The sequence below is a fragment of the Lemur catta genome, chromosome 1 (assembly GCF_020740605.2).
Source record: "Lemur catta isolate mLemCat1 chromosome 1, mLemCat1.pri, whole genome shotgun sequence".
Taxonomy (NCBI): domain Eukaryota; kingdom Metazoa; phylum Chordata; class Mammalia; order Primates; family Lemuridae; genus Lemur; species Lemur catta.
The window spans coordinates 140114006-140136927 of record NC_059128.1 but is presented as its reverse complement, the minus strand read 5'-3'; the positions used below and the strand labels follow the sequence as shown (position 1 = coordinate 140136927).

General features: G+C 36.7%; 1 protein-coding gene across 2 annotated transcripts in view; it reads right to left on the bottom strand.

The window, feature by feature from the left end:
* Nucleotides 1–22922, bottom strand: part of USP6NL (USP6 N-terminal like) — a 113430-nt gene that overhangs the window by 12875 nt on the left and 77633 nt on the right. For both annotated transcript variants that reach the window (XM_045535962.1, XM_045535968.1), the window contains exons 6-13: nucleotides 18072–18179; nucleotides 11882–11991; nucleotides 9601–9649; nucleotides 7841–7961; nucleotides 4495–4589; nucleotides 3777–3842; nucleotides 3579–3678; nucleotides 250–402 (exon numbers count right to left, since the gene is read on the bottom strand). In XM_045535962.1, coding sequence (XP_045391918.1) covers nucleotides 250–402; nucleotides 3579–3678; nucleotides 3777–3842; nucleotides 4495–4589; nucleotides 7841–7961; nucleotides 9601–9649; nucleotides 11882–11991; nucleotides 18072–18179 — 802 coding nt within the window. The remainder of the gene's footprint in view (nucleotides 1–249; nucleotides 403–3578; nucleotides 3679–3776; nucleotides 3843–4494; nucleotides 4590–7840; nucleotides 7962–9600; nucleotides 9650–11881; nucleotides 11992–18071; nucleotides 18180–22922) is intronic.

Genomic DNA, 22922 nt, shown 5'->3' with positions numbered 1-22922 from the left:
ATCAACCAAATTTCTAAATTTACGCATGAATAGTATAGTTATTCTATTAGAGGAGGCAGATTTAATTAGTATGTTTACCTGCCTTGCCTTAAAATAAGAAAAAAAGCCATAAGCAGCTGGCAGGATGTTGATTTCCACGAAGTCACCCCAAGTACCATGCTTATGCTTTGAGAAATGGCTCAAGTTAACTGTGCCATGTCTGCCAATCTTAATTTTTGTGTAGCTATAAAGTGGGGAGGTACTTCTTACCAGGTTCTGGAAGGTCTAATTTCGCCCGCTTTAGTTCTGCCATAGAAATCTGAAGTTGTTCTATTACAAAGTCATCTTCGAAGAAAAAATTCTTTGCCAGGGTCTCCTGAAGAAATTCTACAAGTTCTTCCATAGATAATTTCATTAGATGTTCTAAGAAAGAATGAGAGAAATATAAAAGTTGAGTCAACAGCTACTTTAGGTTGAAAAGAAAATATATTCTATTCAGGTATAGTATTTTTTTATAAAAGGGTATAAAAAAGGTATATACAGTATACAACTTACATATGGCATTTTGAATATCATTATAACTAAGACAAAAATATCCTCTGATATTAAAGTGATCACAGAGAAAGCAGGTAATCATATGGGGGGGTGGGTAAGGGTGGAGAAGAGAATATTGTCAAATACCTTCTCCTTGGTTTAAGAGTAACCATCCTGGGCATTGATGTTAACCAGAGCAAGAACTTCCTATACAACACAGAGATCACCCAGGAGGACAGGAGGCCTTTCTGTTCTATTCATACAGAGCAAAATAGGCAAATCCACTTTTAAGTCTATATTTATTACTGTTTCAGAATTTTCAAAAAAAATCTGGATCATTAATTTTGTGAGTTTTACTTCTACTTATGAAATTCATTTTATTGAAAAAACTTTTCAAACTAACTACAGACACCAAGAAGAAAGTAGAAGTCTGCTAAGATCCCACTATGCAATACCCTACAAGTACATGTATTTATGTGTGTGTAAGTGTACCAATTTACAAAACTAAATACTTTCCAAGTTATTCACCTTCTTGCTTTTTTCCCCATTCAATATATCATCTCTCACTTTAACAAATATGATTTTACATCCTGATTAATAGCTATATAAGAGTACATTGTATGTATGTGTTATGATTCACTTAAACAGTCTTCTAATAATGGGCATTTAGATTGTTTCTGATTTTTTATTATTTAAAATCACTGTGTGATGAACCTCTAGTAACAATGTCTCCAAGTATTTTTATGGTAGAAATGAAAAAAAAAAAGAAAAAGAAAAAAAATCTCCTACAAGTATCAGCTAACTATTGGTTGAGATGCCCAGAAACAGGTTTTAGTTTTGTAATTGGCTAAAGACAAACTGTACATATTTATGGTATATAATGATGTTTTGATAAATGTATATATTGTGGAATGATCAAATCATGCTAGCTGATGTATCATCACCTCACATACTTATTTTTGTGATGAGAACACATAAAATCTGCTCTCATAGCAATTTTCAAACATACTATGCATTACTATTCGTTATAGTCACCATGCTACATGACAGGCCTCCAGGACTCACTCCTCCTAACTCTGTACTCTTTAACCAACACCCTGCAGCATCCCATCCGCAAACTGCCATTTGGGTTTTGAAGCTTTATATGGGGTGAAGGAACTTCATTTAAGTCCTCGAGCTTTGCCCCCCTTACCAAGAAAAGCACAGCAGCAGCAGCAGCTTATTTAGTCTAATGACACACGGTGTATAAAGCAGTTGCTATGCTAAAAGTTTACAAAGAGTAAAGAAACATTTTACTTGTCAAAAATAATCAATGGTCATATAGGTAAAAAAATTTAAGAGGAAGAAGGGCACTACAAAGAAATATAGCAATATTCCCCTTCTCACTGTTTAGGGAACATTAAACTAGTATCTCTCAATAAAAATTATACTTTTCTTCTATAATTTGATCCATTCATAATCCAGAAAGAGAGAAAGGAAGGGAGGAGGATGGGGGCAGGGGGAAGAGAAGAAGAAAGAGATTTCACATAATCATATGACAGAGCCCTGAGTCTTGGAAAATGGTTTGCTGTCAACTATATTGTTTTGGTGCTTTAATCTGTGTGTTGAGGAAACAAGGAATGAGTGTAGGGGAAATGAACCACAAGACTTCTGAATCCTTTTCTTGAAAAACGTAAACAATACAAAGGTGCTTTTAAAGGGTGTTTTCATTCCTGTCTAAAGGATGGTTAATCTGGCACTCCAGAAGTCCATGCTTTTCAAGTAAGCAACCAAACAATCTTATACGAAAGTACCTAAAATGTACTTAGAACAACGTCAAGCACAGCAGAGAGAAGAACTATAAACATGACCCCACGCACTCAATTACATTATAATTTAGTCAGGAAGCTGAACAGATCATTCAAGTATAATGTTAAGAGGGTAGAGTGTACAATGAATGTGAAACTATGTGGTACAACCTAGAGGAGAAGTACGTACTAGATGAAGTTTTAAAGCTTTCCATGATTTTCTTCTTTGCATAGCTACAAGAGAAGTCGCATAATTTTTAAGGCTGAATTGAGGCTTTAAAGATGAATAAGACTCATTTCTTAATATGAAAGTAAGGCATAATGTGTCAAATTTACAGAGCCCTTGAAATACTGCAACTGAAAAGTCTTCAGTTTTTTGTTTTTTAAGAAAAAAACCTGCCGCATTTATGCACCTGAAGACACTGTACTTGCCCCAGAGGCCACAATGCCATCAAGCAGAGAGACGGATCTGCAAGTTCCCATCCACAGCTTGGAGCTGGGTGCTTTTTCCCCTGGATGAAGGAAACAGTAATAGAAAATATTTTCACTGGCCCTTTTAACTAAGGGGCCAGGCTTCTTTGGTCTCTCTGTTTTCCTATTACAAACTTGAGATTCAGAATGATGAAAGGAGTCCCAGTGAAAACAAATACTTAATAAGAATATTATTCTTAGTGTGGCCAGGTGCAGTAGCTCACACCTGTTAATCCCAGCACTTTGGGAGGCTGAGGTGGGAGGATCATTTGAGCCAGGAGTTTAAGACCATCCTGGGCAACATAGCGAGACCCATTTCTACAAAAAAATAAAAAAATTAGCCAGGCATGGTGGCACACACCTGTAGTCCTAGCTACTTGGGAGGCTAAGGCAGGAGGATCACCTGAACCCAGGAGTTCAAGGTTACAAAGAGCGGTGATCACACCACTGCACACCAGCCAGGGCGACGGAGCGAGACCCTATCCCTAATAAATAAATATTTTTAAGAAGAATATTATTAGTGAAACCAACAAATCAACTAATTTCGTGCTGCTGCTTAAGTATGAAAATGCAACTGATATAAAGAGGAGAGAACCACAGACCTTTGCAATGTAGTGAGCGTCTAGTCATGAGAAAGAACCAATGACAGTAAAGTACCAACTGAAGATAATTTCTCCACCGATTTTCAAGAATATTTTTAAAACACTATTAAAAGACAATGAACTTCAAGTAGGGTGGGGAATGAGAAATCACAGTTAAAATAAGTGTTGATTTTTATGAAATCTTTATAGTTAAGCATTTTCTTACTTTTGTGTAATTTTAATATTGTGTAAGACATAGCAGTAAGAACTCGCTCTCCTTCAAAGATGTAGATATCCCATATTCTGAGGTTTAGTGTAAAGGGAGTCTATAATTAAAAGCAAAACAAAACAGAAATAAGGTTAACAGTTTCCCCTCACCTTACAGTTACAATTTTATGATTGAGTTTTGTAAATAAATACTTACACGATCAAGGAAACACTGAAAAAACCATTTCATTGTGTAAAAACTTGTGTAGATTTCTTGAGAATCCTGAAAAAACAAAGCTCTCACAATTTCTGGATCATAACAAACAAAATAGGACACTATAATACTAAAAGTTAGGAAGGCCATTGGAGGTAAATGTCAAAGCTAAACATAAAACCATCTTGTTACAAATATTTTTCATGCTTTCTATTTTTTTCTATTCTTAATTTTTCTCCCAAAATTTTACTTCTCAGAATCACTCCAAGAATAAATTCCTCTTATGATAGGATTATAACATGTTTAGATTCTCTTTAATATATTTTATAGTGAGCTATCTTTGTTTTACTAAACTGTGTTTTATAGTAAAGCATATATACGGTTCACTAGGAACGAGTTTGTATGACCCTTTAAGCACTTTTTGTGCAATAAAAAAAAAACCCTCCAAAATAACTGAGAAATCACATATCTTTAAACACCATATTGTCTGTATTTATCAGCTTCAAAGAAGTTTGAGTTTATGAATTAGGACCGTGATAGTTCATCAATATTAAATTTTACAAATGGAATGTTTTTCAAATAATTGGAAATGATAACTGCATAATAAATGAAATGGATGACACTAGAAATTAATAAGGTAATTGAGACCAAAGACTGAATTTAACTATTCTAGCTTTTCTCTTGGGGTAGGTGGGTGTAAGTCAGTGTCACATCTACCTACCAAGTGTTGCTTAAGCTTGGACAGAAATTTATTCAGTATTTTTTCATGATGTTCTTGAAACCTCAAGAGTTTAGGAAAACCTTGGACAAAAAAGCCTAGAATACAAACATAAAAACAATACTTCGTAAACAATACCAACAACCCCTCCCCAATTTAAAATGTACGTTATTTCTTTTGTAACTGTTAAAAATAAAAGGACACATCCAGTAGTTACCAAAATATTTTTCCTCTCTACCAAGGAAATAATTGTACATAAGCTTTGGGTAATGAAATTTTAGCCTAATATTTGTTTGCTAAGATCTCCTATAGCCCTGTAAATCTTAAAAGTGGGAGAAATACTTCTGAATTAAAAGGGAAACCAAGGATGCTAAAAAAAAAAAAAAAAAAAAAAAAAGGAAACTAAACCCGTTTATCAAGATTATCTGTTCTCTTAAGATATTGGGCCGTATCTTAAATGCCTAAAATTTTTCATAGGTTATTCTAACCTTGACTACTTATCATTATGTTTTACTGTTAATACAATATATAACAAACATTTTATCACTTTTTTCAGGTTTACTCTAAAAATTTCATTCCTGTTTCCAAAGTTTTTATCACTTTTTAACCCTTTCTATAAAGCTATATATTTAACATCTGCTAAAACATACAGGCACTACATGATCAATGTTATATTAAAAACTGTATGTTATCCCAAGTGGTTATACAATATAATCTATAAGATATCTAGGAGGTAACTGATAGCAAATGGTATATTAGTGCTTATTTTGTGTATTTAATTCATTGAACTTTACATCTATTTTTATTCACAAGTTTCCTTTCAGATATTTTACACAATCCATTAAGGAGGACAGATAGTGAATGGACTTTACATTTCTCCACATTAGTAGTTCCCAAACTAAGCTCTATGCAGCTTTGAAAGATGTTAATATATGTCCTGTGTTTTTAAAAAAGAATCCAGAGGAAATGTTGGATGTTACATATACCCTTCTTGGATATTCATGAAGTGTATTAGTTTATTAATGTTCCTAAGTTGTCTTTTAGACTTAATGAGACTTATTTTTCTTTGTGTAACTCAGTCTCCCAGACTTACTTGACCTTGGAGTCCATTTTTCCTCCACAAAACATCTGTTTCCAAAAAACAAAACTAGGTTCCACCAAGGACCAGAGGCACACACTATTGGGAAATGCTGCTCTACAATCTATTGAGCAGAACTATTTCTTAACTAGTTCTCAATTTTCTAAGGTGTGTGTAAAAATTTCCAGAGATAGAGATTCTATTTCTACCGTAGTAATATTTTCCAGTGAAACAGTTTCATAAAAAAATCTCTCTCTCTATCAGTGCCACTCTCACGGTCAATTTAATAGGAATGGAAGTTAGAAAATTTTCAAGAAAAGTCTGATTTGGAAAAAGTCAATACAGTTCAATAATAACTAGCTAAAAGGATGCTAAGACGCCTAGCATTTTTTCACTTTTCAGTGATGTTCCAGACTTAATATTTTAAATCCCATCTTTTTCAGCCCTAGCTTTGTTTTCATATACTTATAAGTGATAACACTTTCATACTGGAAAGGCAAAGAACTAAGATAATGTTATAAAATTTCATAGGCAGACGCAGAAACAAATATCTCTAAGCACAAACTTACCCATAATAATGACCTAAATTGCACGGTAAGTGTAAATGTTAGGATACTAGGATTAATATTGTTTTATAGATTAGACTGGTAACAATAATTGCTGAAGATAAGCTATCAAGTAGATTTAAAAGAAATGACTGTTTTCTAAAATTGGGCCGTCTTCCACATAATTACATACCACTCAACTTGTAACACTCTACTGTACTTCCAGATCCATCAGCAACACCAGCCAATGGGAAAGCAAAGCAAAGACTGATAAGAAAGAGTTGTTTTTCTTCAAGATGCCTTTTTAAATGACACTGCCTATTGGATGGCCACTCAATATAGTAATATGTCTTACATTTAGAATCTATTTACAGGACACAAAGTGCCCAGAAACAGTTACAATGCAGATAATATTTGTTAATAATTGGCAAGGCACACTAAAGGAGAAAAACAAATCCAAACAACACACCCCTCCCCAAACACATAATACCCCACAAAAACCACATTGTAAGAGTGTGAGATTTAATAAACAATGGACTATAGAAGGTATGTGGCATGTTCTCTACCACATAAAGCTTAAATATCCACAAACTGAGCTTAGATAATCCATTCTCAAAGTAACTAGTGTTAAAGTTGTTTTAAATTTGATATTACCACATGGCTGGCACTGGAAAATGATTTTGCATTATATCAACAAATGCTACTTTTATTTCCAAGACAAGTTGCAATCCAAACTCTGTGAAATAAAGTTTATTGCTTAGCTTGGCAAATATAAGGGAAAGGCTATTAAAAACAATGTGCTAAATCGAAAACCAAAAAATTATTCAAGTTTTGCAGTATTAAATAATCAAGTGCCCTGACCGTGTTATCAGTCTTTGATTTAAAATGGAACCAATTTTATGGCTGAAGGAACTATTATAAAAACTTCACTGGAAATATAAAACTACCTAATTATTATATACCTCTCCTTTAAACACCCAAGTGTCATTTCTCACAATTTGGTTGTTTTTTTTTTAAGAGACGGGGTCTTGCTGTGTCACCAAGGCTGGAGTGTAGTTGTATGATCATAGCTCACTGCAACCTCGAACTCCCACCTCAGCTTCCTGAGTAGCTGGGACTACAGGTGTGTACCACCATACCTGGCTAATTTTTAAATTTTTTTGTAGGGTCAGGGTCTCACTATGTTGTCTAAGCTGGTCTCAAACTCCTGGCCTCAAGTGATCCTCCTCCTGCCTTGGCTTCCCAAAGTACTGGGATTATGGGTATAAGCCACCGTGCCCAGCCTCAATTATTATTTTTTGACAAGGAGTTATACATCACAATATCCAGTCAATGGTAAACATTTCACTGAAATGATAATTACATGACCTTCTGAAAGTTTTGATCAAAAGGCATCTTTTATTGCTACCAATAATATACCTTTTCCTAAATTCCTCTAAACCTAAATTAGTTTATTTTGACTGAGGTGAGTAAAGAAAGAATTTTAAAACGCCAACAATATGCTCTAGGGTAAAGACAAAGGAAAATAAATGTGAACAGAAAAGTTTAGAAAAGTTCAATAAAGAAAAATGAAAAAAGAAATTAGTAATAAATAGTAGTTCACCGAACATGTCCTGAGACATTAAGTTTGTTGTACTTAATTCTACCAAGCATCTTTGATTTTGTTTTAATTTACCTTTTTTCTCTCTCTTGTTTATGTTTATGATAATACACAGGGTTTTCTTACCATGCATGGCATGTTTGGGACCTGAGAAGAGTTTGACCAGGGCCCAGAAGGCATCTTCCTCGTTCATATACATGAGGAGCAAGGCTGTGATCTGGCTCATGCCCTGACAATACCCGACTTCCTGCAGAGCAAAGGAGAACACAGACGCTGGAGAGTTTAAAATTGAGTTACATGTATACACACAAAGACAAAGCTGATCCATAAAATATCAGAAAATGCCTAGACACATTATCTAATAGGCAATTCTAGAGATAAACATTACAATCTTTACAGTATTATACTGCACATCATAAAAGAAGAAAATTGTGCTCAAAAATAAATGTACAGGTGTAGACAAAGTCTAAATACCTACATGTTTTTCTTAATGTCCTATGTTCAATACTATTTTGCTTTCTTTAAAGAGTGCTAATATTTATTTCATTTCATGTATGATTCTCAGCTCACTATTCCTCTTCTTTGCTCAGATTCTGGCAAATTCTCTCTTCCTGCAACTCTCAGTTTGCTATCTTGCCTCCTCTAGATTTCTGAACCTGCATGTAGACACATTTTGGGATGCCCATCCACAGAAACACCCACTCTCCCCATAGTCCCTGCTTCTGATGTGGCCTTAGGGATTCACGTGTGTGTCACAGGAAGCATAACTGATGGACCGGAAGAGGACACCTGAGCCCAGGGGAACAGGTAGTCGGTTACTGACTAATCAGACAACACTCTCTTTAGGAAGTTTGAGCAAAGCCAGAGACTGCAATCAGATAGGTGCATGCCCTTGAATTCATGCTGAATTTGTGGGCACAATTCTAGCCCAAGAATAACCAGCGAGTAGGCAAAGGAAGCAGTCTGCAGAGAGAAGCAGTGGACTAAACAGTTCACAGAGATGACAGGAGACACCAAGTGGCCCCAGGGTCGGAGCGACAGAAGGTGCAGCTATCCTCCCCTGCAGACTCCCCACTTCCCGGCTCCAGTCCCCATGAGCCCAACTAGGGCTTCGTTTCTACAAGTCCCTTTAATGACCCCCTCTCTAACTTTCCCGAGTTTGAGTGAATTTCTGTTCTTATAACTTAAAAGTTTGAATTATAATAGAAATCATACATCCCAAGGTTCAAAGGTTGTCCTCCCTAGGACCTAGTCACCAAGTACTTATGTGACACCCATATTAGGTCCAACACTAAATCATCTTTCCCCAAATTATCTTCTCCCCCAAGAATGGTAAATGCCGTAAGAATAGCACATCTATTACCAAAGAGTTTAGTTTTAGCCTCTCCTGGGGATGGCCGGTAAGCACCTAGGTTAACCTGTTTTGGACCTCATCTACTGCATACGAGGTGAGGCTGAAAGGTACCTCCCAGGAGCAATGAGGAGCCATAAAATGACAAGCAAAAATTAATCTAGCCACCAACTTCCTGTCCTTCTACCCTGCTCATTCCCAGTCCTATTTGCTTAAAAATAAGAAGAAAACAATCAATACCATAAAGCATAACAAAACAAAACAGTCTGGAGGGAGAGAGAAAAAGTCGCATTCACTGGCAAACCGTGCTCATATCTAGGCTTTTCCACTCCCAAATCAGCTCTGCTCTGAGACCCGAGGGCTGCTTTTGGGTGTCAGCTTGAAAAGACCCACACAGCTAAAGGAGACTGTGGAGACCATCTAGTTGGGAGGTGAAGAAGCGGCCCAGAGGGCCTTGTTAGGTAGAGGGTGCCGAAAGCACCTCCCGTCCCTCAGAATACAGCTCAAAGAACTGGGTAGGCATGCTCCAACTTACCGTGTTATAAATAGAATATGCAGCGAGAACATGGAATAAGGATTGCTGCCTAGAGAGAAAAATTCACATTAAACACAATTTAGTTATTTCACATATTTTTAAAATGACAAACTTAAAAAAAACAAACCACAGGCTGACTGAAAACAAATGGATAAGCCAGATAAAACTACCACTGTAATAAAGAAATTATCCCCAGCTCAAACTGAAACAATACTCTAAACAGTCTAAATTTGAGACTAGGTAACATTCATTCTGATAGAATTTATATCAAAAAACACAAAGGACTTCAAAATTTCTTAAATTTGTTGCCCTTTTTTGTTTAACTACCTCACTTTGAAGCAGCTGGCTTGACAGAACGGTGGGGTGGCTTGTTGAAGACTCAGTCACAGTACGAGCTAGGTGCCACACCTCGCAGGGCAAGCAACATCCTCAGGAAGCTGGATATGCTCCAAATCAGGCTCCAATATAAGGTGCTGTTTTCCCCATTGCAGGGACTCAGGGACCCAAGATTCAAGCGGTGGAAATAGGAGTGACTCCACTCACTGGTATCCCTAATGATCCACTAGCTAAGTTTTTGCTTCCTGTCTCTGCAACCTTAGGCTCTGCTGGTCTAGAGATCTTAGTTCCAAAAGGACAGAGACATAACAATGATTCCACTGAACCGGAAGCTGAAACTGCCATCTAACCAACCACTTTGGGCTCCCTTATGCCTTTGAATCAACAGGCAAAGAAGAAGGTGACTGTGCCTGCAGAGGTGACGGATCCTGATTACTAAGGGGGGATGGGTTGCTACGACAGTGGACACGAGGAGGAGGAGTACGTCTAGAATACAGCAGAGCGCTTGGGGCATCTCGTAGTACTACTGTCCAGCCCTGTGACTGAAGTCACTGGAAAACTACAATAACTAATTCAGGCAGGACTGCTGATGGTCCAAACTTTTTTAGGAATGATGATTTCGGTCACCTCACCAGATACAGAACCACAACCAGCTTAGGCCCTTGCTGAGGGCAAAGGGAATGTGGAATGGGCAGTGGAAGAAGGTAGTTACAAACACCAGGTATGACTCATGACCAGTCACAGAAATGATCACTGTAATTGTTACGAGTATTTTCTTCCCTTACTCTGGCAAGAATACGCTTTATATATATTGACAATTTTTTTTCTTCCTTCTTTTTTCCCTTTCCATCTAATACAAGATGTATTAATAGTTAACTTTATATCACAGTATTTAAGTTATAGGATATCAAAGCGGAAGAGTGAATGTTACCCAAGGACTTAGCATCCTCTTGTGGGGAAAGGATTAGCACATTCTTAGTTGTAAGCAGAAGAGCTGTATCGTGTTAGACAGCGCTATGACCTTGTTACTGTCTTGTGTGGAAATTGAGATGTGTGTCAGGTCGACAAAGGCAGACTGTGATGGCTGGCTTTGTGTGTCAACTTGGCTAAACAATAATCCCCAGTGATCCAAAACACTGATCTAGTTGTTGCTCTGAAGGCATTTTGTAGATGTGATTAAAATCCATAATTTGTTGACTTTAAGTAGGGGAGATTATCTGAGATCACCGGGGTGGGCCTCATTCAATCAGTTAAAAGGCCGTGAAGGCAGATCTGAGGCTTCCCTGACGAGGAAGTTCTGCCTGTGGACAGCAGCTCGGCTTCATAATGACCTGCCTGTGCATTCTGGACTTGCCTAGTCAGCCCCCACAACTAGACAAGCCAATACCTTAAAATAAATCTTTTAATATGGATCTCCTACTGGTTTCTGTTTCTCTGGTTGGACCCTGACTGATACAGAAGTCAGCAAAACTGTATCTTTTATTCATAAGCTGTCACAGCAATAAAGCAATGTGTAGTACTAATGCCCTGTTATACTCAGTTCATTAATTCTTCATTTCATTTCATTTACTTCCCTTTTAGTTTCATTTATGCATGGGGTCAAGGTTATAGAGATATATTTACCAATGATACAAATAATCTCTCATATCTTTTCTAAGATAAATAATAAAAGTATCTGCTGTATTTCTAAGGATTCCCAGATCATAAAATGATTATTTATCAATTTTATAGCATCTAATAGGTTAAAAAATGTAAGTTAAATTAAATCCTAAGTTTCATACAACACAGACTCAAATTATCTGCAAAAGCTTAAACCTTTAGGGCCTAAATCAAAATTATAGTCTATAGAAAACATTCTAAACACTCACATTTTAAGTTAATAAAGACTTTGAAAAGGACTATTTATAAATGCTATTTAGAGTTCATAATATTAAACTTTACTTACTTAACACCATATCGGTCTCTAAACATAATATGGTCCCTAAATGTGCGGTTGACATCAAGGTCTATTTGTCTGATATCAGGCGAACAACCCCGTGCTCTGTGTTTTAATTTCTGAAGAGGAAAAAGAGGGGAGAAAGCATATATTTATGGAAACCAGTTGTTGGAAAAGCTATGATAAATAGTAAAATAATTCTCATTAAAAACTTATTTTGGTTTAGAAAAATCATTCCCATGGTTCAAAAATCAAAACAATATAAAAAGGTACACAGTGGAACCCCTCCCCCATTTCTGCTACTCCCATCCTCTCCTTCCTCCCCTCTCCTTTCCCTCCCATCCTGTCAATCAGTTAGATTTTAATTTAGGAGAGAGAACTTTTCAGAATTTGCATTACTAAGACTGCATGAAAGCTCTTCATGGCTGAGCGCTGCAGGCTACTACTACGGTTTCCTTTTTCTTTCCAAAACAGTATTTTTGTTTTCCTTGGATCTAATCCTTGCCTTGTTTCTTGATTTGCTTCATTTTCTACAATCCTGTAGCTAATTCAATCTCAAATTCACTATGAGTTGTCTAAACCTCCTCTGACGATGTTCCAATAGATAGAACAGCATTCCACCAGCTCCATCTCCTCGGAGCCTCTCTCCCAGGACCTGCAGGCCGCCGGGACTCCCAGCCTGCTGCACAGCGGGGTCCCGGGGTTTCCCTTTGCCATCTGCTGGGGCTTCCCTTTGCTTTTCCCTCATGTTGGGTCCCCTGTTTCCTGGGTCTCAAATCTTCTTTCCTCCTTGTTTATTCCCTTGCTCTGGAGGAACACATTCTCCATATACCCTGTGAAAGGGTATACAGAAGATGAAGTTTTTGAAACTTTGAATGTCTGATAATCCTACCCCCATATTTAACTGGCTGTTCCAGAATTCTAAGTTGGAAAACATTTTTGCTCAAAAGGCACTGTTTCATCATCTTCTGGCTTCCAGTGCTGCCATTCCAATTCTTGTTTCTTTATATGCAATCTGTTTTTTCTCTCTAGAAGCTTGTAGGAGTTTCTCTTTCCATGTTTTGAAACTTCATACTTCTGTATTTGGTTTAGGTTTATTTTTATCCACAGGGTTGGGCACTTGATGGATACTTTCAATCTTAAAAACTCATACTCACATCTCTCAGCTCTGAGAAACGTTCTTCAATAATTCCTTTGTCAATTTCCTCATCCTCCCTTCCCCACATTCCTATTTTCTCTTTCTGAAACTCTTAATTATTATAGCATGGGACTTCCTAGGCTGTCATCTAGTTTTCTTGTATTTTCTCTATTGTTTTCCATCTCTTTGCCTTTAAAATTTACTTTCTGGGAAATTTCTTCAACTGTTTTTCTCAATTAAGTTTTTCATTTCTATTATTTTTTATATTAAGCTCTTTGTTGTTCTCGAATGTTCCTTTTTACAGCACCCTATACTTGTTTTATGGATGCAATATCTATTTGTATTTCTCTGAAGGTATTAACAATAGTTTTAAAAATTCTCTTCTTGCTCTATAGTCTGTTTCTTACAAGTTGCTTTCTTCCATTGGCTTTCATTTGTCCTTCATGTTAGTCTCTTTCCTCAAATAAATAGCACACTTTGGCTTCTGCTTTTATTTAAATGTAGGACATTAAAAAGCTGTGTGTCCAGCTGGGAATCACAACTGAGGTCTTGACTGTGGAGGGCTCTGGTCGGGCAGTGGCACTGGGGTCCCCTGAAGTCAGGATCTCTGGGTTTATTTTCTTATGCTGACCACATTCCCCAGAGAAGGCTCTTCCGACCTCCTTGTGAGGCAGACAAGCACCTGGCTGCCAATGATCCAGGAGCTGAGTTAAGGAAAAAGGCTGGACTGTCCAAAATTTGGGATATCCAATTCCTCTGCTTTCATGACAGCTGCCCACGCTCAGCAACGTCTGTGTTCTTCCCCACCCCGGAGATTCTGTTCCCTCCTCTCCAAATAACAAACCTCCAGTCCTAGGCCAGCGCTGGGAGGGGGCTCAGGGGCTCTAACTGCTTCTGAAACAGACTTTCAGCCACTCTGTTTTTATCTTCACCTCCCCTTCCAGAGGTACCTGCAGTCAGCACTCCCCAAGCCTTCTGGTGATGCGGAGATGTGAGTCAGGTTGCTTGTCCCATTTCCCATGGCCAGCCCAGGATTGCTAACTTTACTCAATGTCTGTCTATGGTCTGGTTTCCAAAAATTGGCAGCTGTTATCTCTTCTCCCATTTTCTCATTTCTGTGGGTTGGCCTTTTTAAAAACTCTGTCAATTTAGGGGCATTTCAGGGGAAAGGAAGCTAAATGGGTATGCTTCATCTCCTATATTTAGCCAGATGGGAGATTAAAGTTTGTATGAATTTCTATTTAACCATGTTTTAGTATAAATAAGAATCTATATACATATGTTATATTGACCCATTTACCATGTACTGGTAATACAGACTTCTGCTTAAATCAATTCTAATAAATATATATATAAAAACATAACTGTTCCTGACTTTAGCTAAAAGTAGAAAGATGGCTATCTGGGCATGTTTGGAATGCATATGTATATGTTAAGCGTTTTGTGAGTATGTATATTTTCACATTTTGAGGTGGGAGCTCAGAGAAGGGCAGCTTCTGTAGCTTTTGATAACATGAAAAGCAACCACAGTTTGTTTCAGAGTTCTGAAGACAGAGGAAGATATTTATAGTATTGTATCAGAATCATATGAACACTAAAATATTATTGTATGTTATTTCTGATAAAAGTTGTTTCAGAAGACATTACAAAAATTTAGCTTTAAAAATAAAAATATGTACATATTTCTTCTCTTAATATCTTCTTTTAAAAAAGGTAACAAGCAAGTAAAGAGGTTTCAGTTATTGTGCTACAGGCCTCCTGGTAAAAGATGACATGTCAAAACACAGGAAGAAAATGTTTGACAAGACATGATAAAAAAAATGCCTTAAAATAAAATTTAATTGGAAGGGAGGAAAAGACCCAAACACATCTATAACATCAGCTTCTCTAGAGGACAAGAAAATCCATCATAAAAAAGGCCTCAAGACAGAAGCAAAGCCCAGTTAAGTAGGTAAAAAATAACAGGTTAGAAATATTATTTATGTCCTAAAATGTTTACAAGCTAATGCACAGAATACAGGAAAGCAAACACATTTCTTACCTCCTGAATGACAGAAGGTAAATAGCTTCTACAGTTATCTCTTGAGAGTGGATAGGCTGAGATCCGTGAGTGTCACAATAATATAAGAACGAACATTTTATTTAAAAGAAATGGTCTCTAATGAACCCACAGACCTGAGGGCGGAAGTACAGGGGAAGCATTTAGGTGGGAAACTGGCACTGCCACCGTGGGTCTGGCCTGCGAGATTACTGAGCCATGCTAAGGCTGGCGATGAGGTTATTTTCTGCTATGGACTAACCCTCTACCGTTGTTAAGGCACACTGCTAGACACCAGAGAGACAATAAAAATGAGATAAAATTAAAAGAAGAGGAAAATGTAGAAGATAACAGCATGGACTCAGGAGCCAGGACAGCTTGGATTTTAAATCCTGCCTCCGCTACTTACTAACTCTGAGGTAAAAAGTTACTTAACCTCACTAAGCTCAGTTTTCTCATCTGTAAGATGAAAATAATAATGATATGGATAACAAAACCTGCACCTTGGCACTACTGCAGGAATTACATGAGGTAATTCACGTACAGCATTTATTATACTCACACATAAAAGTATTCAAACAACATCAGCTCTCCTCAAGGTAAAGTAGGTACCATATTTCTAAAACACAGGAACATGAAGCTTCACATTAACACTAATCATACCCCAATTGGAGGGAGGGAATCAGGGAAGGTCTTTGCAATGTGCCTTGGAAATTCATCCCTCTTTTTCTTCCCTTTGGGAAACAAAGCCCCCCTCAAACACCTCCTATTCCATAAAGTCATCCTGAGTCATAAAGGTCATTTCCTTTCTTCCCTCTTTTCAACTCAGCCAAGTGTTTTGTTTTCCCATTTTTGAGGTATTTATCACATACCATTATTAAATCTTTCTATGCAATCGTGTCTCCCTCAACACAGAAGAAAAGATTCTTGCACTGCACCTACTCATCTTTGTACGCTCGTCAGCACCTCGCATAGAGCTTTATTCCAAAACAGGTCACTGAGTGCTTGTGACATGCCAGGCTCCAAATGACTTCACCTGAGAAAAATCCTGGTTGATTAAGAGAAGGCAGTTTTATTCCTACTGAAGTTCCAGTTCATGGAGCATGTGTGGAGAGCAATGTATACACTTTGGTAGAGAGAGAGAGAGCAGGAAAGGATGGTCAGGAAGGGAACACCTGGTTAAATAATGATGCCGAGGAAAATTCAAATAATAAAAATAATGTTTATGATAGCGTGGAGAATTTTAAACTTGAAAGCATTGGGTGGCAAGTCATTTTCTTTGTTGTGGTTGCTATCAGGTTTTACTAAATGGTGCTCTCATATTAACTGATCATTGGATAATTTTATTCTACATAGAAAAAGCCTAAAATGTAACTGAAAACTATAGTTCTACCATTAACAGTTATGCTGTGTTGAATAGTGTCTCCCCAAAATTCATGTCCACCAGGAACATGTGAATGTGACCTTATTTGGAAATAGAGTCTTTGCAAATACAAGTTAGGATGAGGTCACACTGAATGAGAGTGGGCCCTAAATCCAACAACTGGTGTCCTGAAAGACAGAGACACACAGGGATAAAGGCCACGTGACGAAGGAGGTGGATGGAGCGATACAGCTGCAAGCCCAGGAACACTAAGGACCGCCAGCAACCCCCAGAAGCTGGGAAGAGGCAAGGACGGACTCCACCCCCAGAGCCTTGGGAGAGAGTATGGTCCTGCCGACACTTTAATTTCAGACTCCTCTCCTCCAGAACTGTGAGATATTAACAGATAGTTTTAAGCCACCCAGTCTGTGGTACTTGGTTATACCAGCCCTAGGAAATGAATAGAGCATGTAAATAAAAGTGCTTTTTACTTTCATTAATTAAATATCTACCAAGCACGTACCATATGCCAGGCACACTACACTAGGTGCTGGGGTTATATTTTATATGTTCTCTCAGACATCATTTTGAACACTGGCTCTAAAACTATGATAATAAATGCAAATATCGAATCAACAGTTTAAAATAATTTGAAACGCTCAAATCCTGAGGTGTAAACCCATAGATTGTATACGGTCCAAACAGCTAAATTTAAAAATCTTTTATTCATACCAATTAGTAACTCTTTAAACTAACCAGTATGCATTAACTTTCATCTTGATGAAATTTTACATGAAAAAAAAATATATGTGTTTGTGTGTTTGTGTGTGTGTGTGTGTGTGTGTGTGTTTATAATCAAAAGAACATCAAATGCCTTTCTAAGTGGCTTTGGGTTTAAGCTATAAATAACTTTTTTCCCATTTCTTTGATTTTAATTTATTCTATTCATACAACTTTTGTAAGGAACATATTTCAAAATCTGTAGGTCTAAGATTCTTAAATGTAAATTTCTTATTCCTTTCAAAGGTTAATACAAAATTTAGGTTTAGAAAGGGTATAGCTGAGGTGACAAGGAGGTACATTTACTGCATTGCCTAATTTAAGGAAAATATTACTTATCATTCAGTCAAAAGTTTAACTTTTAACTAAAAACTAATAAAACCTAGAGATAGCCTAATAACCTTGGGGGCAAATTCTTTTTTCACCCTAGAAGAAAAGAATCATATACAGGTAGGTGTAGGATAAATTGAATTCTGCTATTTTCCCATAAACTATCAAAGTGACATCACAAATCTCTTTATTAGTACTACATTGCAAACAAGCACTTATAATCAGGTGTCAGTCAATTTTCCCTATGAATATGTCCCAACATTAATTGATCATTTTAAGTACTTTAATCGATCATTTAAGTATTTGAAAAGCACTTGATACTTACTGATTGATTGATTGATTGATACAATGACATTTTTCCTGAAGTATCTGTTTGAAATTTAAGAAGTAGATTGCAATCTACAAAACAATAGGCCTCCAAAACCCAATGTAAGGTAATTTTAATATAATTTTAAGTGATGATGTGAATATCTTACATATACCTTGAAAGCTAAAAGAAATGTATTTTACTTTTCAATTCCAAAATAACAGGTTAGCTTTAGCTACTCACACTGTAAAGGTCTCTTGTTTCTTCTTTCATTTTAGGGATCTCAAGAAGGAGCGCCCAGACTTCACCTCTGAGCTGCAGTGGGATTCCTTTGTAAATTCTTCTATGAAACTTATTAAAAGAAAAAGAAACTGAAGGTTACAAACTGACAAAAGCTTAGACTAGACCCTCCAACTGATGTCATTAATATTTGTTAGTCTTGTATTTTCAAAGTATCCATGACAATTAAGTTATACATTTCAACAGGCACACTGAGATCCCGCCATCTCTATTTTTCAGATCCTAACAGGGAGACACAGAAGGACGGAATAAACAAGAAATCATTCAGAACGCCCAGTGTGTTAGCATGTTTATGCCATTACGCAAGTGTCCCTTAAGTGGCACAAAAGCATCATCACTGCTCTTTTTAAGTTGTCAACATCTGATTTACACATTCCCTGTTGGTATAATTAACTTACTACACACTTTCTTCTTTTTCCCCCATATACCTAAAACATGCTCCAAATAGCAAAAAGGTTGCCTTGTGCCAAAAGTGTCCTCATGGAGTGTAGAGAGTGTGTAATCTAACTCCTAACGCTTCCCTACCACCCTCTCTCTGGGGCTTTCTAGAACTTATCAACTCCTTCCTATCTCATACCTCAGTTAATTCCATAAGCAATCTTCAGCTTGAGCCCCACTCCCACCTCCCTCTTTTCCTCTCTCCCTCTTTCTCTTATTTTCTGTCTTTCTCCTTCTTCCCTCTCCTCATTTCAATTCTTGATATTTCTTCAGGAAAACCTTTGTCCTTTTCTTAAATGACATTGATCCTATCTGATAAGACAAAAAGAGTGAAAATCTCCATCAAGGAATCACTTCTGAATGAAATTAGGCACAAATCATCAGTATCATCAACTCCTTGGATCTTTGAAAGTATACTGCTATTGCCCTAAGAATCTTAAGATTCAATATACTTCTCCATCTTTTTGTAATTTTATTTTTTCCTCAAGTCTAATTATTCAAAAATCACATATAAATAAATCTAGTATGGTTATTCCAATGTTGTGCAGAATAACACTTTGAAACTTAAAAATAGATGTCCATGAAGGGAAATGATTAAACAAATTATGGCAGAAGCCCTTAAGGAGTAAGAATAGGTAAATGATGCATTTATGACCACAATAATATATCTGAATGCTATGACTAAGAAAATAAGATGCATATTTTAGTAATTGAAATGTTGAACAGCTATGATAACTAATAAACAGGGCTTCAACTTTTATTATTATGCTACTTAGATTTTTTAAAACTAAAGCTTTAGTAACTAAGTCATGAAGTAGCTTTAAGAAACTTTGATCATGCAGTTGAAAGTGAGTGGCAATGTCGAGCAACTTTTATTGTGAAACACTGAATACTGTACAGCTGATTCCATTAGATAATGATGTACAGAATTTGTTTTATTCTTTTGGTGTAAACACACTATGCCTCAAATTTGAGATTTCAGTAGTAGTGACTAGAATCATAGAAGTTCCAACCCCATGCAATAATTCCTCTACCTGGAGGAATATACACAGAGAGGCTATGTGCTCACTGTAAGCGAGACTTGCAACATTTCCCATGTGCTCAACATTTATAGCCATTAGTTGCAAACTTAAATTAATTGCAAATTTAAGATTTATTTTCCAGAAGGAAGTTTGTAATCTACATTCACTTCAAAATTACAGCAGACTGTACTTTTTAAAGGAATATCATCCACAAAAGTAACTTCAAATGATCTCCTAAATTTCTAGAGAAGATGCTGTACTGTAAGTATCTGCTATGAACACCAGGAAGTGTGGCAATTATTACAAATGTGAAAAGTGACATTTTAATAGTAAAGCAGAATATAATGGCAGGTAAATAAATTGACTTCAAGGGACCTGAATGAGTAAAATATGATATTTTTCAATAAGTAAAATAAGACCTCTGACTCATTTTTGAAACTGTATTTATTTGAAAAGACTTAAGATATTTCAATTCTGTACTCAATAATTGTACATAAATTACTGTTCATTACTTATCCTAAAGTTAAATCTAGATTCTTAAAAAAATCAAATTGCCATGATTAAATTAAGAAGAAAAAGCAGAAATTTTTCAGGTAGAAATAAAAAATTAATGGTCCCCGTGCTACTCCAGAGCAAGTTAAAATTGAAAATTAGGGACATACAGAAAAGGTTGAGAAAGAAACATTGATACATTGTCGTTTTCATCACCCACAGTAACAATAAACCCCAACTTTTACTAGGCATTTACTATGTACAGGAAACTATTTTAAGCTATTTACAAATATTTATCTCATTTAATTATAGCAACAACTCAATTTTATAGGTGAGGAAAGTGAATCACAAAGAGGTTAAATAACTTGCCCAAAGGAAACACAAAATGTTACCAATTAGTAAAAGATGACTGATTTTACAGTTCATAAAAAACATAGACCGTCTTTCCATGACCAGGGCACACAGTTTGCCCAAATGGACTTAATAAAATACATGGAATAGAAAATAGGAAAATATTAAGAAAATCCAACAGCAGAAAACATTAAAATAATTACAATATAATTGTACCAAAAACTTAAAAGGAATATAAAAAAGATGTCTCTGGAATCCAAACTGTAGGAGGTAATAAAACAAAACATGTACACAAAATCACATGTTAAAAAAAAAAGAAATTCAATTATAAGACCCTAAAATAAGAATTTTAAATTTTGCTGATTGGTTTTCAGATACTTGTACTATTACGTAACAGGCTAACTTATTAACGTTACACATCTTTCTTTACAAATTTTCAAACTGTTATGGAAGTTTTGGAAAATTTGTAAAACAAAGTAGGAATTCCATCAAATCACAACATTATGCTGACATCCGCTTGTTCTTCAGCACAGTGGTCCAGTTTACATTTGTTGATAATCTTTCAACTGTCAACGCATATTTTTTACAACAACCCTGTAATGTAGGTCCAGCAGGTGTTTTCCACTTTAAATGGAAGGAAACGGTACAGAGGAGCGGCTTGCCTAGATCACAGAGTTCCATCTTCTTATTCCTAACTCAGAGACTTTCTGCCAAATCATACTGCCTCCTAGAAATTACAGCTTTATTAAAGCAGCAGCATTTATCAGTAGGAAGCGATAGCTCACTGTCCCCAACTTATACTAATAAAGGAACATCATTCATTCACTCTAAAATGAAACCATATAATAAACACCTGCTTCGTGGACAATACTTACTGGGTACTATGGCTGCAAACATGAAAAATATCTCAGCGCTACAGTACAGTGGAGAAAAGAAATACAAAAGCAGATAATTATAACTTAAACAGATAATCCTTTATAATAATATATGCTTATGCCTGTAATCCTAGCACTCTGGGAGGCCAAGGCAGGTCGATCGTTTGAGCTCAGGAGTTCGAGACCAGCCTGAGCAAGAGCGAGACCTCATCTCTACTAAAAATAGAAAGAAATTATATGGACAACTAAAAATATATACAGAAAAAATTAGCCGGGCATGGTGGCGCAAGCCTGTAGTCCCAGCCACTCGGGAGGCTGAGGCAGAAGGATCGTTTAAGCCCAGGAGTTTGAGGTTGCTGTGAACTAGGCTGACACCACGGCAACTCTAGCCCGGGCAACAGACAGAGACACTGTCTTGGAAAAAATAAATAAATAAATAAAATATAGGCACATGCACTAATCGCTGTCACAGCTGAGCATTGCATCCTGATGGGAGAAGTCGTGGTAGAAACAGACCCCGCCGTGGGCCAGGGTGGGAAAAGGAGGCTGTGGGCCCCTGTCAAGGTTTGCAGCAGGTGATAAGAGGGGATGGTCGGCCCTTCTCTAAAAGGGTACATACAATTTTAACCCAAAAAAGGGTTAAGGATGAAGGTGTTGGGGTAAAGGCAGAGAATCTGCTGTGGCTCTCACCCCAAGCCTATCTTAGAGGTAAGGAAGAAAGGAGGAACCGATTGTGTGTGAGAGTTAGAGAAGATTTCCTTTAGAGAAAACAACAAGAAACTCAACACTGAATAGGAATGCACCAGGCAGGAGAAATGAGGGTGGGAACAGGGATGAGGATGATGATGAATCACATAGCAATAACAGGATTAAGAACAACAGTTACACTAACATTTTCCGATTATTTACTCTGAGCTGACATTATGCTATGTATTTCCAAATCAATTTATTCCTTGTAATATTTCTATATCCCTAAAGAGGTAGGTACTATTATTATCAAACTCACTTCACAATGAAAAAGTTAACATGTAGAAAGGTTAAGTAATTAGCTCAAAGGGAATTGTTAAGAATTCAAACTTAGAGCCTGACTTCAGAATCCACAGTCTTAACAACCATGATATAAACATTCTATACACTGAATTTTAACATTTTAATATTCCAGTTTGAAAAGTACCACCTTTAAGATTCTTTTACAAATTTATTTCTGGGATTTGATAAATATTTAAAAAAAAAAGGTTACCTAAAATCTACCTTTTTTCGCCAGTATCTCTGTTCAATTGCCAATAAAATCAAGGAGTCTATTTCAGTCCTACAGATATATTTAATCATCTATTAACTAAAAAAACTTTCCATGAAATGACTAACGTTCTCAGCACTTTATTCTAACTTTAGTAACCTCAAAACAGTGACAAGTGTGCCAATCCATGTCATTACAGCGGCCAGTGAGTAAACTCTTCAGCCCAGCAAGTCTGGCTCAGTTTGTGGGCCTTCCCCAACTGCAAGTGTGCAGCAGGAAACCAAAGTCCCTCTCTGAGCTGCTTCAGGCCTTCACTGCCTCTCCATTTTCCTCCATCGCGCCTGCTCCACTGGCTCCTTTGTCTCTGCCTTCAAATAGC